At 37.1% G+C, this 13,483-nt stretch overlaps 1 protein-coding gene and 1 long non-coding RNA gene across 6 annotated transcripts; one reads left to right on the top strand and one right to left on the bottom strand.

Annotated features, from left to right (window-relative positions):
* Positions 1-377: 377 nt before the first annotated feature.
* On the top strand, positions 378-2,790 carry LOC145228694 (uncharacterized). The gene is made up of 5 exons (XR_013860188.1): positions 378-506; positions 671-768; positions 958-1,324; positions 1,484-1,568; positions 2,073-2,790. It is a non-coding gene; the product is annotated as an uncharacterized LOC145228694 (long non-coding RNA).
* A 2,182-nt stretch (positions 2,791-4,972) lies between these two features.
* On the bottom strand, positions 4,973-13,468 carry LOC145228621 (uncharacterized). 5 transcript variants are annotated; one of them, XM_080093740.1, is made up of 9 exons: positions 12,964-13,468; positions 12,767-12,899; positions 12,467-12,587; positions 12,225-12,402; positions 12,008-12,158; positions 11,510-11,630; positions 9,804-9,965; positions 9,397-9,462; positions 8,864-9,252 (listed from the first exon to the last, which is right to left on the bottom strand). In XM_080093740.1, exons 5-9 carry the CDS (start codon positions 12,082-12,084, stop codon positions 9,178-9,180), a joined length of 501 nt encoding a protein of 166 aa, XP_079949866.1. In that variant the 5' UTR covers positions 12,085-12,158; positions 12,225-12,402; positions 12,467-12,587; positions 12,767-12,899; positions 12,964-13,468; the 3' UTR covers positions 8,864-9,177. The 5 variants fall into 5 exon arrangements, 4 of the variants coding, with proteins under 4 accessions (XP_079949866.1, XP_079949869.1, XP_079949868.1 ...); XM_080093743.1 differs by lacking the exon at positions 12,467-12,587; XM_080093742.1 differs by lacking the exons at positions 12,767-12,899; positions 12,964-13,468 and adding an exon at positions 12,644-12,713.
* Between the last annotated feature and the right edge of the window lie 15 nt (positions 13,469-13,483).

The following is a 13,483-nucleotide window of genomic DNA, read 5'->3' as shown; positions in this document are numbered from 1 at the left end:
AAAAGGAAAACGAAGCATAACAACGTTTTTAATACTTATTTCGTCTACGCAACAACACACCAAGTAAAATAAAACTTTTCCTTTAATGAAATTGCATTACATTTTTACGATAACGGGACAATTAAACGGATGGCTAAACCTATTTGTGCTGTTTGGTTACAAATCCTAACGAACTTCGGACTCTACCAGCAAGCAATTGTGTCACAAGAACCAATCAAGTCAAGCCACGTCACAACAGTTCAGCCTCCAATCATTCCAAGATTTTTGCCTCTCGTAATCAATCAACCAGCCCGAAGTGGAATTCACTGATTGATGCAATAAAGCCTGTCATTGGACGGTTGAAGAGCGCCCATATGACGTTTGAGAAGAAACGTTCTAATTGGTTGAAAGAAAAAGAAAAAAAGTGAGGCGACTTTGTCCTTGCGCCTTCGATCTGTCATTCCTTGTGAACAACTTGGTGAAGGTAGCTGTGTCAATGGGACGACTCACTAATTGAGAATAAACAGGTAATTTGCGAGTTGTAAATCAACTTGTTTGGTGTCTTTGTAGAAGTAAACTCGGGTGCACACTTGTTTACTTCGCACTGATACCTGTAATAATAAGTTATGCGTTTATGTTTAATTCACTTTTCAAATACACTATATACTGCTGCTGGATCACATTGTTTCAGGTCGTCGGATGGCTTCGGGAATTGATTGGCTGGACGCTGAAACATCGTTCTTACGGAAGAGGGCTTAGTTGGCACACAACACACACTTCCGAAAACAGGCGAGTAAATGTATTTTTATATGATATCTATTAACTTGTATCACTTAATATTAGATGTAGGTGCCAACATGGGGAAATAGTATAAAAGTGCACTTATCCTGTCTTCACATGTTGGTATATAGTTAAGCTTTTCGTAATTAATATTACGTTATGTCAAATTCCTGGTACTGCTTATATTTTGTTTTGCAGACAATTACTGGAGGCGGAGTGATCGAAGAAGATGGAAAGATCGGAAAGGCCTAATTAAGTTAAGTAACCAGAAAGTTAAATGTTATGTTGCTTATTTGGCGTTCCCTGGTTTGTAACAGTCGTTTGTTTTGAGTTTAGCTTACTAGTTGTGAGGCAGGAGTAAAGATTAGAAGCGTTAACAAACGGAGCGTCAAATATGCACTGATATTATTTTATTTTCATTTCTAAAACCAACAGCAATCGAACTTTAATATTTACATTGGTTATTGCAGATCTCCCGTTTGCGGTTAAGACACTGGGGAATAATATCGGCATTGGACTGATCACTAGATGAATGGGAACTACATACATCGGAAATACTTAATAAGTTAAGTAACCAGGGTAATGTTAAATCTACAGATACAACGTAACACAGAGTAAGCTAAAGAGCTGTGAGGCAGGAGTAGAGTTAGAAGTGATTAATTTTATTACTTTATTTTGTATGCACTAAAATTCGTCAGATATTAATATTTGTGTTTTGCTGCAGATCTCCTGTATGTCGTGAAGGCATTGCGTAATGGAGTCGGATTTGCGCTTGAACTGACCATTGGATGAATTGGAACTATATACAGGTACGTGTTGAGGCAAATCTACATGAATTATATTCTTTTAGATAGACGTTTTGCTGCATAAGTGCCGGTTCGGGAGTTTCTATAATAAAATGTTTACAAATGAACCAATGAATTAGATGGGATTAATAATAGTTGTGACTCTTTAGCCGTTGCTGCAACGAATAGCAAGCCTGTTGTTGTTTTGCATGATGCTTGTGCATGTTACATTTATTGTTTTGCATGTCGCTTGTGTGTTGGAGCGGCTATTCAGTTGTCAGCATCGGTTAAATCATTCATATTAATAAGTAAGCGCATTATTAAAATTATTTTAACACTTAATGAACTTAAGGCGTTTGTATGCAGCAAATTATAGCCGAACAATTTACTTTTTTCAATTAGGTTGCTGATAGCCAACATGGTGCACACTGTCTAGCTTTCAGTATATTGTATTTTGCGAATATGTTAAGCGATCTATATGAAAGTATGGAATTGCATTGTTTTGTCTCTTGTATGTTTCTGTTTCAGGAGCTCCGATGTCGAGTGAAGATTGGAGTTCATTCTATGGACGATGTTGGCCACAAGTTGAAGCACTCCTATCATATTCAGACTTGGAACAATAACCATACAATCAGCGGACGCTCTGTTCCCGATGAAGAACTTACTTTCCGAAGAACATCGAACTTGTGTTTTGTTTTCACATTTCTGTGTTCGCTTAAATAAAACCAACTTTGTGTGTTGAATAAGTTAAAGCTACATTTGTATCGTAATTATATTTTTGCGTTTTGTCGTTTCTTGTAAATTCTAACGTTCTAAAATATTTATGTAATTTAGTTCTTGTTCATCGTCAATTTTGGCAATGCTTACTTATATTATTTTGTTAATAGTTCTGAATTATAACCAAACTTTTGGCATGCGTACAGACACTGTTGAACGTTTATTTAACTGTTGCTGATTTTTGTGTGCGTTTTACTCATACTTGTTTCTTGATTGTTATTTTATTTGTTTACTTAAAACGTTGTTTTGCCGTTAATTTGTGTACACATATAGCACTGTGTTTATTCTAGGTGTGTTTCGTTATTCTATACTATATTCTATGTTAGGTTACATATTTAAAGACTCATAATTGTGTCTTTTTGTAATTTTATTGGTTTTGGTCTTTGTTTGTACTTAACATCTTTCATTGTAGTATGTTTTCAAGTTATGCTTCTACATTCTATGCTATAATATACGCTATTTTAGGTTGCCGTTTTTTATGTCATTTTTATCCTCCATTGGCTTGATGCCGTTATACCATATTTATTCTTGTTAGACCCCATATTTCCGTATTGTTGGATAGGCTTCAGTGTAGATCCCAAGTCAGTCGTAACGGGAGGTCAACAAACAAACAAAAATCTGTAAAATTAGAACGTAAGAGCAAAAAGATTTGGACCTTACACAACTTCCTATCAGCAGATTTTGAGACTTCCGGTGGGATTAGAACCAGAATTGTCGTACTCCGATCCAACTACAACATTAAGTAACGTTGCTATGGTCACATATGTCCACAGTGTTGTGGTTGCACACTTGTTGTGGTTGCGTCAAAAAACAACAACTTTACAGTTGAAGCCGTTGGCTAAAAACGTCGGTTTGCAGCCTTCCTACGTCACTTGAGTCAGTTCCTCTGCAAGCGGACAGGCAGCCCTTCTGTAAGACTTTCTGTGAACTTCTATCCAGCCTTTCGACCTTTCAGAGGTTCGAACCAGTGAATTGGAGATTTACTGCCTGCCTGTCTGCCTTACTCTCAACCTAACTACCTGCCTGCATAACCACTGTACTAACGAGCTGCTTGCCCAACCACCAAAAAATCGTCTGCATGTATGGTCTGTGTGTCCAAAAATTAAGACAATAATAGGTAAGAAAAGAAAATCGATAACATTAAGGAAACCCGCCCTGCGATTTCGTGTCCATTGTGGTCTAATGGTAAGCTGCTTGGTCGATAGAACTTATGGTTTGTAGTTCTAACCCTCTCCCAAAATTTGTTATTTTTTTCGGGAAGGAATCGTCTAACTCACAAATGTATCATTTTTGGGTGGGTTTGCCGTCACCTCTCGTGGTGTAGCGGTGAAGATCCTGTCCTCATATGCTGGAGGTTTGGGTTCGAATTCCAAAAGCTACATCACTGCTTAGTTTTTGGCTGAACCCTAGAACCAAAAAAACATATAAGGACCACTTAAAGCTGGGTTTCTCGTCACCAGCCGTGGTGTAGAGGTTAGTTCCTTGCTTCTCAATCCTCTCACCACTGTTCGAACCCCGGTAAAGATAAACTCTGCCCCGGTAACCGATAACACACTTCGGGTTCGAACGTTGCCCCTCTGATAAAACTCACTGGTGACCCTCCTTGATTGAGGTCTCTCCCCGCTCTGATCTCAACACTCTCTAAGCCACCCCATGGCCCTAACCCATTTCCATGAGTGCCCCCAATCCCCCTGACTGGCTTCCATGCCCCCCACAAGCTAACGAACCTCACGCTGATCGTTCAAACGCAGAAATATTTTGTTTGATGATATAAGAATCGACGAAAAGAACAAGTCATAAGTCAGTTTAGCCCTTTGACCGAAGGGCGCTTGCGCGGTGTAGTGGGTAAATAGAAAAAGCGCCGGTTCGACGCCAATGGTTCGAATCGAAGCCATCGATCCCCCCCCCCCCCCAAGTGATGTGAAGAACCCTCAACCTCCTCCGTACAAAGGGCTTGCGCCTTCGGCGCAAGCAGGGCCCGAAGGGCCCTCCACCTCTCAAGCCCCCCAAAAGTGTCTAAAAATACTACTGTACAACATTCCCCACTTTTTTGTTGTATTAAATTGGGCGGTTTTCCAAAAAAGTACAAAATTACCTTTTAATTGTGATCTCATTTAAATAGGTGTACGGTCTTAAGGTTTGAGAGTGGAGTGACACACATTGAGAAGGGGAAAAACTGGGAAGCGGGAGATGAGATTGTTACAACGGAGAGAGACTTCAACCAAGAAGGATCACCACAGAGTTCTATCAGAGGGGCAACGTTCGAACCCAAAGTGTGTTATCGGTTACCGTGGCAGAGTTTGTCTTTACCGGGGTTCGAACAGTGGTGAGAGGATTGAGAAGCAAGGAACCAACCTCTACACCACGGCTGGTGACGACCACACCACCTTTCAGTGGTCCTTATATGTTGTAGTACCAGAGCGTTTTTTACTGCGCTTCTAGAGTTATAAAAAGAATCATTCAATATACAACAAGCAGGTTGCTAGTGTAGTGGTTTGCAGCAAATGGTAGAAAGCAGTGAGTCATGGGATCGAATCTCGCGAAGCCTTCGAATCCTCACAACCCAAGGTTAATTTTTTTGTAAACTAATTCTCTTCTGTTTTGCGATGTTGCTCTGATTGGTGGTTTACCTAAAAAAACAACACACCGAATCGAAATAAAACGTATTATTTAGTATTATTGAAGTAAACAAAGAACAAGTTTCACACACATGGTTAGGCAAAAAAGGTACTACTACGACAAACTAAAGGACAGACGTTAAATGGACGATTTAGAAGTTTACTGGGGAACGGAGATATGTTATTTATTTTAAGATTCGTGGGACAAAATTGCAAATTTTCAAAGACCAAAAGGGTGGAACTTTCTAACAATAATAAAATGTTGTGAGCAAGGGAAATACGAAAGCGACGTAGAACGAAATATCGTGAAAATTATGGGAAATTATTTGTTAAAAAAATCATTCTGTGTATTAGATGTAGCTATAACATATGTTATCAGGAAAATTTGTTTCGCAGCAACACAAGCAGGACTAAAAATGGATTGTGCTCATATAAATATACAACAATTCATATAAGAGAATAAAGTTTGGACGATGCTCAGAGGCGTTAAAGCAGAATAAAACCGTTGGTACAAAATATTACACACGCAAACTGATAAACAATGCTGATGTGTATTTGAAGTGTACCAAATATAACGTGTATGAAAGATTGTTTATTAGTGGACAAATACAAAGTACACGATGACGTCATCGATCGCAGGTTTCGTCATCACGGTCATCTACATGCGATAGGATCATGACCATGCGAAGGTTAAACCGAAAGTGCACGATGACGTCATCGATCGCTGATTGCGTCATTCCTATCCAGTTGAAGGATCCTATCCACGCGAAGTCCCACCAATGTTTCCCAGTTGTTTCTCCTGATGTTATCGAAGTGACTAAAAAAACAAGTATATAAATGGTAAGTGCGCGGCCAGTGGCATATAAACAAAATATAACATAACTTTTGTAGCAAGTTTTATTCATTCGCCTATTGAAGGGCATGAGCATTTCCGTCTTATTTAAATAGAATCATATAGTTATTAGATTTAATTGACGCGACCAGCGACCTTCAAAAGTAACATAACTAGGTAAGATAAACACTTACATTTGGAATGTTGTGCTTCAATTACGTTGATCCGATCAGGGTTTCTCCACAACCTTTGTCACCGCAGTTGTTTCCGATGCTCGACCGCTGCTTCGAACGTCTGCAACAAAACTAACAACAGCATTCTGGTTTGATAAAAAAAAACCTAAAACTAATATAATAGAAAGCTAATATCTCAATCGCATTCTGTTAAACATGTCCAAAAAGGAATGGCGCAATTTTAATCAATTCTACCGATGCTGACAACTGAATAGCAGCTCACAAACACACGTGACATGCAAAACAATGTAACATGCACAAACATCATGCAACACCCCGGGTTTGCTGTTCGTTGAAGCAACGGTATAAATGATAGTTTAAATTCTAATCTATGTTTAACTTCACAACGCTCGTGTTTTCTATTTATAGTTTACTTACATTAAAGCTTCAGTGCGATTTCTGTCATGTTCAGATTTAGAAGTCTTTAAACCTTAGTCACGTCATGATCTGAAACCAAAACCATTTGAGTAAATATAAACATGGATGTACCAGCATTGAAACTGTAAATTGTTTTAAATTTTGATGTATAGCATATTTGACGCTCATTCTAAACACTTCTGCCTAAAACTCTTACTAACTTTCTGCAAACTATTATGAGTCGTCAGTGTATGCAGCAAATAAAATTTTAGGTAACCTAGCATTATATAAGTGTTAAAACAACTTAACTTGAAGCCGAAAGTTCCCCCATCTTTGTTACGCTTCCGCCGGAAATCCAATCCCTGCAAAACAAAGCAGAAGCAGTATTTGGAATTCAAGGCAACATGTAAACTATAGTTTATGAAATATTTAACTATGCCAACATGCGAAGACAGAATAAGTGCACTTTATACTGCCAACACTTGGACATACAAACTATTACCATTTAACGCCAAAAATATAGATAAGTAAATAAACTTCAATCATTTCTAGGGCCCCCTCGACTGGTCCCACCAACGTTCCCCCCCCAGTCGTGTTATACTCACAGTGCGCCTAACTCACTTTCTGGTGAGCTCCTGCCACATAACGCTTTATAATACGGTGTAGCTGCAGCGCGTTTAATCATGATCCACCAATTGTGCCCTCCACTTTTTTGCGCCCCATAACGTCTTAACGTTGCGCAGCTATTTCCGGCTTGGTGATTGTCTTTAGTGCAATTGTGTCGCTATGTTTTTTTTTCACCAAGCGAAATAAACTCAACTCAACTCAACTCAATTTATTTACTCGCCTATTTTAGGAAGTTTCATAAAGTAATTCTTCTTCGCTGTGGTAGATGTTTCTCTGAAGCGATTGAAACCATCCGACGACCTGAAACATAGGCTCCAGCAGCAATATCGTGTATTTGATAGATAAGTCAAACATATTCTGGTAAATGTTATTCTGGTATATGCACAGAAGTCAACAAGTGTGCACCCGAGTTTATTCTGCACAAATACCAGGCTAGTTAATTTACAACTCGCAAATTACCTGTTTATTCTCAATTGGTGAGTCGTCTCATCGACACAGCTACCTTCACCACGAGATGATCAAAAGGAATGACAGATCGAACAAGTTGTCTCATTTTTTTCTTTTTTTTCGACCAATCATAGCGTTTCCTTCTCAAACGTCACTCCCGCGCCCGAAAACCGACCAATCACAGAGCTGATACAAGTAATCAGCAAGTCTCGTCAAAAATGCAGAGAAAAACTTCAATTGATTTTCCTGGAGCAACGTTCGTTGAAATAGGCACGTGTCGTGTTGTGACGTAATTTGTGCGCATTCTATCTGTAATAAAACGCGCCATGCTGGAATATAGAAGAAAAAATGACAAAAGCTGATAATATATTTTTGATAGTTTACAGCAAATCAGTTTCCGCTTTCTGTTTCTTGGTAGAACATAAATATTTTAAAAATCAAACCTGCTGTGAAAGTTGGAACTGTACGTTGCCGTTACTCTGTTATATGCTTTTTTTATTTCCCTTCAACAATTTTAATTGCTTCAAACTCCAACCTGTGACTTTGTTTTTTAGTTTTTCTGTTGCTGACGTTTTTCATTTTGATATCACTTCAAATTCATTAGCTGACATTTAAGCTGATAAGATTTAAACCGACTTGCTGTTTAACTCTGACACGCCACGTGGTTTTTATCATACGTTAAGCAGGTTTACTTCAGGCCTAATTTATTGGATTTTTTGCGCGATGTGCGTGACGTCACATTCCTCGTCGTTGCAATTCGCATGGTATCCGGCACTTAACGCATCGGCAATTTATCACATGTAAGTTGGTAGAGCTACTGACACCTTGAAGCCGTTTTGCGTATTGCTCTTTGAATTTATTCAGATTCTGCAAAACATTTTTTTTGAAACTGTCAGCAAAACTACGAAATAAAATAATGAATGGAGTTTAATATTCTTTAGAATAAAAAAATATATCCCAGAGTAAAGTAGTGTTGCAATTAGGATTTTGTAAATAGAAGCTGTAGACAGTGCATACAGATTCGAAGCCACAGAGTAAACTGTTGTTTTTTTTCGAGCCACTGCTGTTCAAGCAAGATATTTTAAAATTGCTTACATTTAGTTACTTCCCCAGTTACTCCTTTTAGGTCTGTTTTGATTTAAATATTACAGCAGTAAAATTATAATTTAGCTTACATATTCGTTTTGCTTGCTTAAAAGTTGAATTTGACGATCCAGTGTGAAAATAAACTTAATTTTACTTTGCAAGTTCAACTTTGACTCACCTTTTCATCTTTCCTTATTTGTTTCTGTACTTCTTTCTTTTTTTGTCCCACGTTGAGTAAAGTATTAAACAAATCGTCAGCGTACATTTTGAGGTTTTGCAAGCAGTCATCGGTAACTACTGTCTATTTACACGTCTGCAAGTGACAACAAATTTCATTGTATTAAATAAATCTATTTAATATACACAAGTTCCCCTAGCATGCTAAACTTAAATCAATAAGTACAAGGTTTATTATAGCCTTCATCCACCAAACAACGAGCGCGGAGATTCCATTTTTAAGTTTAAAGTACAAGTTTCATAGCATTCCCGTATTTGGTGCTTTTCATTCCGTTTTGTTGGGTAGATTTTATTTGGCGGTTGCAGAAGCGATAGCAATGAAATGTATATACGACGTATACGCTCCTTAACGGCTATCTGACTTGACCTCAAATTAGAATTTTGCGGTTAATAAAAATATGTTGCGCATCTACTGTTCATTAGGTTGCTAACGTGGTAAGGGAATGGTGCAAGTAAATGAAAACTGGGTTTGGGGAATCCCATGACCTAGCGTTCTGCAACAAAACAATTTTGCGGTTAACAAAATCTTCAAAACATGTTTCTGTGGTAATTAGGAAGAATTTTTTTCCAATTATTTGTTTTGTAAACCGTTAGCTTGCTTTAATAAATTGTAATTAACAAAAGACAAGTTTTCTTACCGCTCCTTCCTTCGTTGTGTCCAAGACCAGCTTGGGCTTTCGTACGGTGCAGTCTATCTGCTTGTTCTGCAAACAAATTTGTTCCAAGTTAGCCAGGAAAAAAAATTACAGTAAAATAAAACTAGACCAAGAAAAGGTAAAATATCTGAGCAAAAACTTCTAAAAAACTTTTTGAAAGCATTAGTTATAATAACTACTGATTAAAAAAAGTGCTTTAGCAAAAAAATGTATTTCTACAGTAAAGTTATTAAGATAGCCTAAAAATATACCTATTCGAAAGCGTCCAATTTCCATATTTTTTCACATACAAAAACAAACCAACCAGTACATTTAACTAACATTAGGATTCAAACTACAAACGGCAACAAAACATATCTGCCAATCAAAACATCAATTTATAAATTTACCCCGGTTATGTTGTGTATGAGTTGCTCGTAATACTGCGATAATCGGAAAAGGTTGAAAGCCAGAATTCGGCCTTTGCTGTATTTCTTATAGCGGCCACGGCCTTTCTTGACAATCAGTTTCTTCATGTCTTTTTTCACTACTCTTGCGACACGCCCCTTCAACTGGAAAAAGCAAAAAATGTTGAATTGATACATTTGTACAATCAGCAAACTTAATAGACTAGAAATTCTGTGATTCTGTTAATTCTGTGCACGCTACAATACTTATTATCAACTATGTCCGCTTTATTGTTTTTTCCTGGATGAGGGCAAAGGTAAATTTCAGTTCCCGTAAAAAAACACAAATTTTACGATGTTTTTCCATTGTCACTATGATGCAATGTTATTGCAAACACTGTTATCAGATATTTCTTAGTGCACCAGCGTTTTGTGTTGTCTGTGTTTTGCATTCCAGGATTATGATACAATCGGTTGCTAGGCAGCGGCACGATTGTTTTCGTCGTTCAACGAGCATTGTTGCGTGTGAGATGGCTCAATTAAGTAGGCAATTTTCGAATTTAAATTTGCCACCTTTCAGCGCCACCAAAACGTGAACGCGTTTAACAGTGTTTAAATAATCCCTACATTAAGCATTGAGTAGCCAGTGAACTTAATAAAGTCAGATGTCATTTACCAATTTCTGAAGATAAATCGTCTGTCATCTTTAGTACAAAATTCAAATAGATATTTTTGGCCATTTTTTTCGCACTACTGCAAACCGTTTGTGCGAAGATACAGAAAAACGTAAAGAGTTTTAAATGCAAAGTTATGATTGACGAAGAAATAAGCGTGGCTATATGCTGAACCTCGGTTTTTGCCCGTTATATTCGTCATTTAACTTATCAGTTTATCAGTATTTATTTAAGTATTGTTCCTAATATACCGCTCCGTTAAATAACTATTGTCGGGCGGCGATATGTCAAGCGATACTCGATGCAAACGTATCACAAGTTCGGGCTTTATCATAAATCTACCATCAAAAATTTTGCAATAATTTGTAGATTATTAAAGTTTTTATAGTAGCCTTTCAAAATTATCGACTCCCATATAAGGCTTTTAAAATCATCACAGTCCAGAGTTTTACCAAAACTCTTGCCTTTAAAAAAATTAAAGGCATATAAAACAAAATTGCGGCGCACCGACTTAAAGCACGCAGCGGCAGCGCTGAAAATCAAAAAAAATGCAAGAGTTTTGGTGAATCTGAGTTGTTTTTGTAAAGATTTGGGATCTGGAGATAATATGAGATTGGCCGCATGCGTAGTTGGGTTAATTTGAGAACTTGCTTTAAACAGCAAAGTTCAATATAAATGGTAGTTTTGAAAAACAATTATTGCGGGTGTCTTGTTCAATTGGAGAAGTATTGATATAAATCACAAATTATATGTCAGTGTTTTTACGCAAAGAATAACAATAAAGCCAAACTTGTTTTTCCCTTGTTATGATGGGTAGAAGGATGACATGATTTTGATTGCGGAGTATCGTTACGATGTGGCCCGGAGGGAGGTTTTGTATAAGTCTGCCAGGAAAAGCATACTAGTTCACTTAAATGTCGTTTACGCTTATTTTCTTCCCGAAAACCGTGAAAGTTGTCGTGGAATGAAATCTATTGGATGTTCCTAATCTGCGATATAAACACATCCAGGAGAAGTTTACAAATGTGCACTAACCAGTAATTGTGCAGTTGTAGTGCAGTAAGCTGATGTGTAAGACGTAGAAGGCTTGTCCGATCTGAACCATGGGATTGTGATTATGGTTGTGTACCAACAGCTGTACTTTGCATGCACGTTCCTGAAAAGTGATTTGAAAATATTGTATAATTTTAAGTAAACACATTTTTGCATGTATTTGTCATTATTCGGCTATTTAACTCTTTGTCCTTCATTAACTTCTGTAATAACAACAAAAATCTTTGTCCACAGACAGTCTTGTAAGGTTGATAGTCAACAGTCTTTGGGTCTAAATAAAGACAGAAAACAAACAGCTTTGAACTGAAAACTGCATCAAAGCATTATGACGTCACACTCACTTTAGGAATATAATCAGAAGATCAGTCACAGCATCAATGGAGACAATCAATAGTTACTAAAAGGGCTGATTTACAACTTTGTAAAAACGAACCACAAGATCTAAAGTGGAAAAGCGTTTTTCACACACTGTAAATTTACCTCCAAACTTTGCTTTGTGCTGCTAAATTAAATGTGAAAGTCCGTGACCTCCATCGACTAAAATTGAAGGAGAACATGTGAAAAAGCTTTGAATTTGTATTTGGTAGTAGAAGAGAAAGCTAGACTTTTGGAAACTGCAAGTCCGTTTTGTCTGTGAAATCAGAACAAGTAGTAAGCGTTTAAACATACGATGAGGTCATTTTGAAAAGAAACTTACCAAAAGCTGCTTTCAAAGCTAATGTCGTGTACATTTGGTATCAAACTCTTACCAAATACTTTCTTATATCACATGTTGTTTCGTATGAAATTTGTTTGTTCCTGCTTTGCTAATTTCATCCAGCTAAAAGGAATTTGTTGCATCAGCTGTCCTATTATTTTCGTGTACATCGCAATCACTGCAAAACAACATGTAACAAAATCAAAATGTGGACGACCAAATCATTTGTGTGAAGTGCTTACCTTAAAACTGTGCTGCTATGTTTTGGAACAGGTTTTAATTTTCATTTTGGTCAAAACATACTCTAATATGGTTATAAAAGACTGCGGACAAAACCATTTTACTTCCAAAAAAATGTGTGATCTGCATTTAAACAAAATATTTAAAGGAAAACAAAAGCACTTGCATGCAGTGTTTACCATAAACAAACATGTTGTTATTATTTCAGACAAGCTTTGGCTTTTTGTTTTATGTCAAATAAATTCCATTCAAAAAAAAGAAGTTATATGAATTATAATGATAGAAAATATATAAATACTCACATAAAATTATTAAACGTTCAAAATCCACTTTTGTACATCATACAATACTGAAAACCAATAACAATAATCTTAAATGACTTTTGAATTGTAAGTACTATATGTCCCTTTTTTATGCTTTACTGGCTTGTGAAATCTGTAGAATACAAAAATCATGCAATTAGAGATCACAAAAATAACTACAGAGCACAAGATGGTACCTGGTAATATTTCCTGAACGAACAGCCAGTAAAGCACAAATATCATAAAACCTGCAAAAACAAAAGCAAGTTAGAAAGTGATCACATTTTTCTCGACTTTCTCTCATCCGCTCCTTTTTTTGATAAATCTGCAAAAACGAAACAAAGCGTTAGTTTCAAAATGTGGTACGTATTAACAACGTCATAGATCTTTATTGGCTGACTTGGTCAAGTATTTTCGCAACAGATTCTAAATGCAGCAAATCAGATCTAAGCAGTCTTGCATAGCGAATACTGCACTGAAAATGGCTGACATTTGACGATGGCGGCTTCCAGGAAAAAAGAGAAACTAAACTAAACATCTAAAAATCGCTTTCCCTAGCGGAACCTGCAAGAAAACCTGCCACTGACTGAACGCTAGCCAAACGGGCGTGGCTGCTATCAAAGATAAGAGAGCGACGTAACAACAAGACACGGTTTTCGCTCCAACTTAATTGGACTTATTCCAGCTCATTGCCTCATACTCTGCCGTTGATTAATA

This window comes from Phallusia mammillata, chromosome 5 (assembly GCF_965637545.1).
Source record: "Phallusia mammillata chromosome 5, kaPhaMamm4.hap1.1, whole genome shotgun sequence".
NCBI classification, from domain to species: Eukaryota; Metazoa; Chordata; class Ascidiacea; order Phlebobranchia; family Ascidiidae; genus Phallusia; species Phallusia mammillata.
This window is presented reverse-complemented; position numbering and strand designations above follow the sequence as displayed.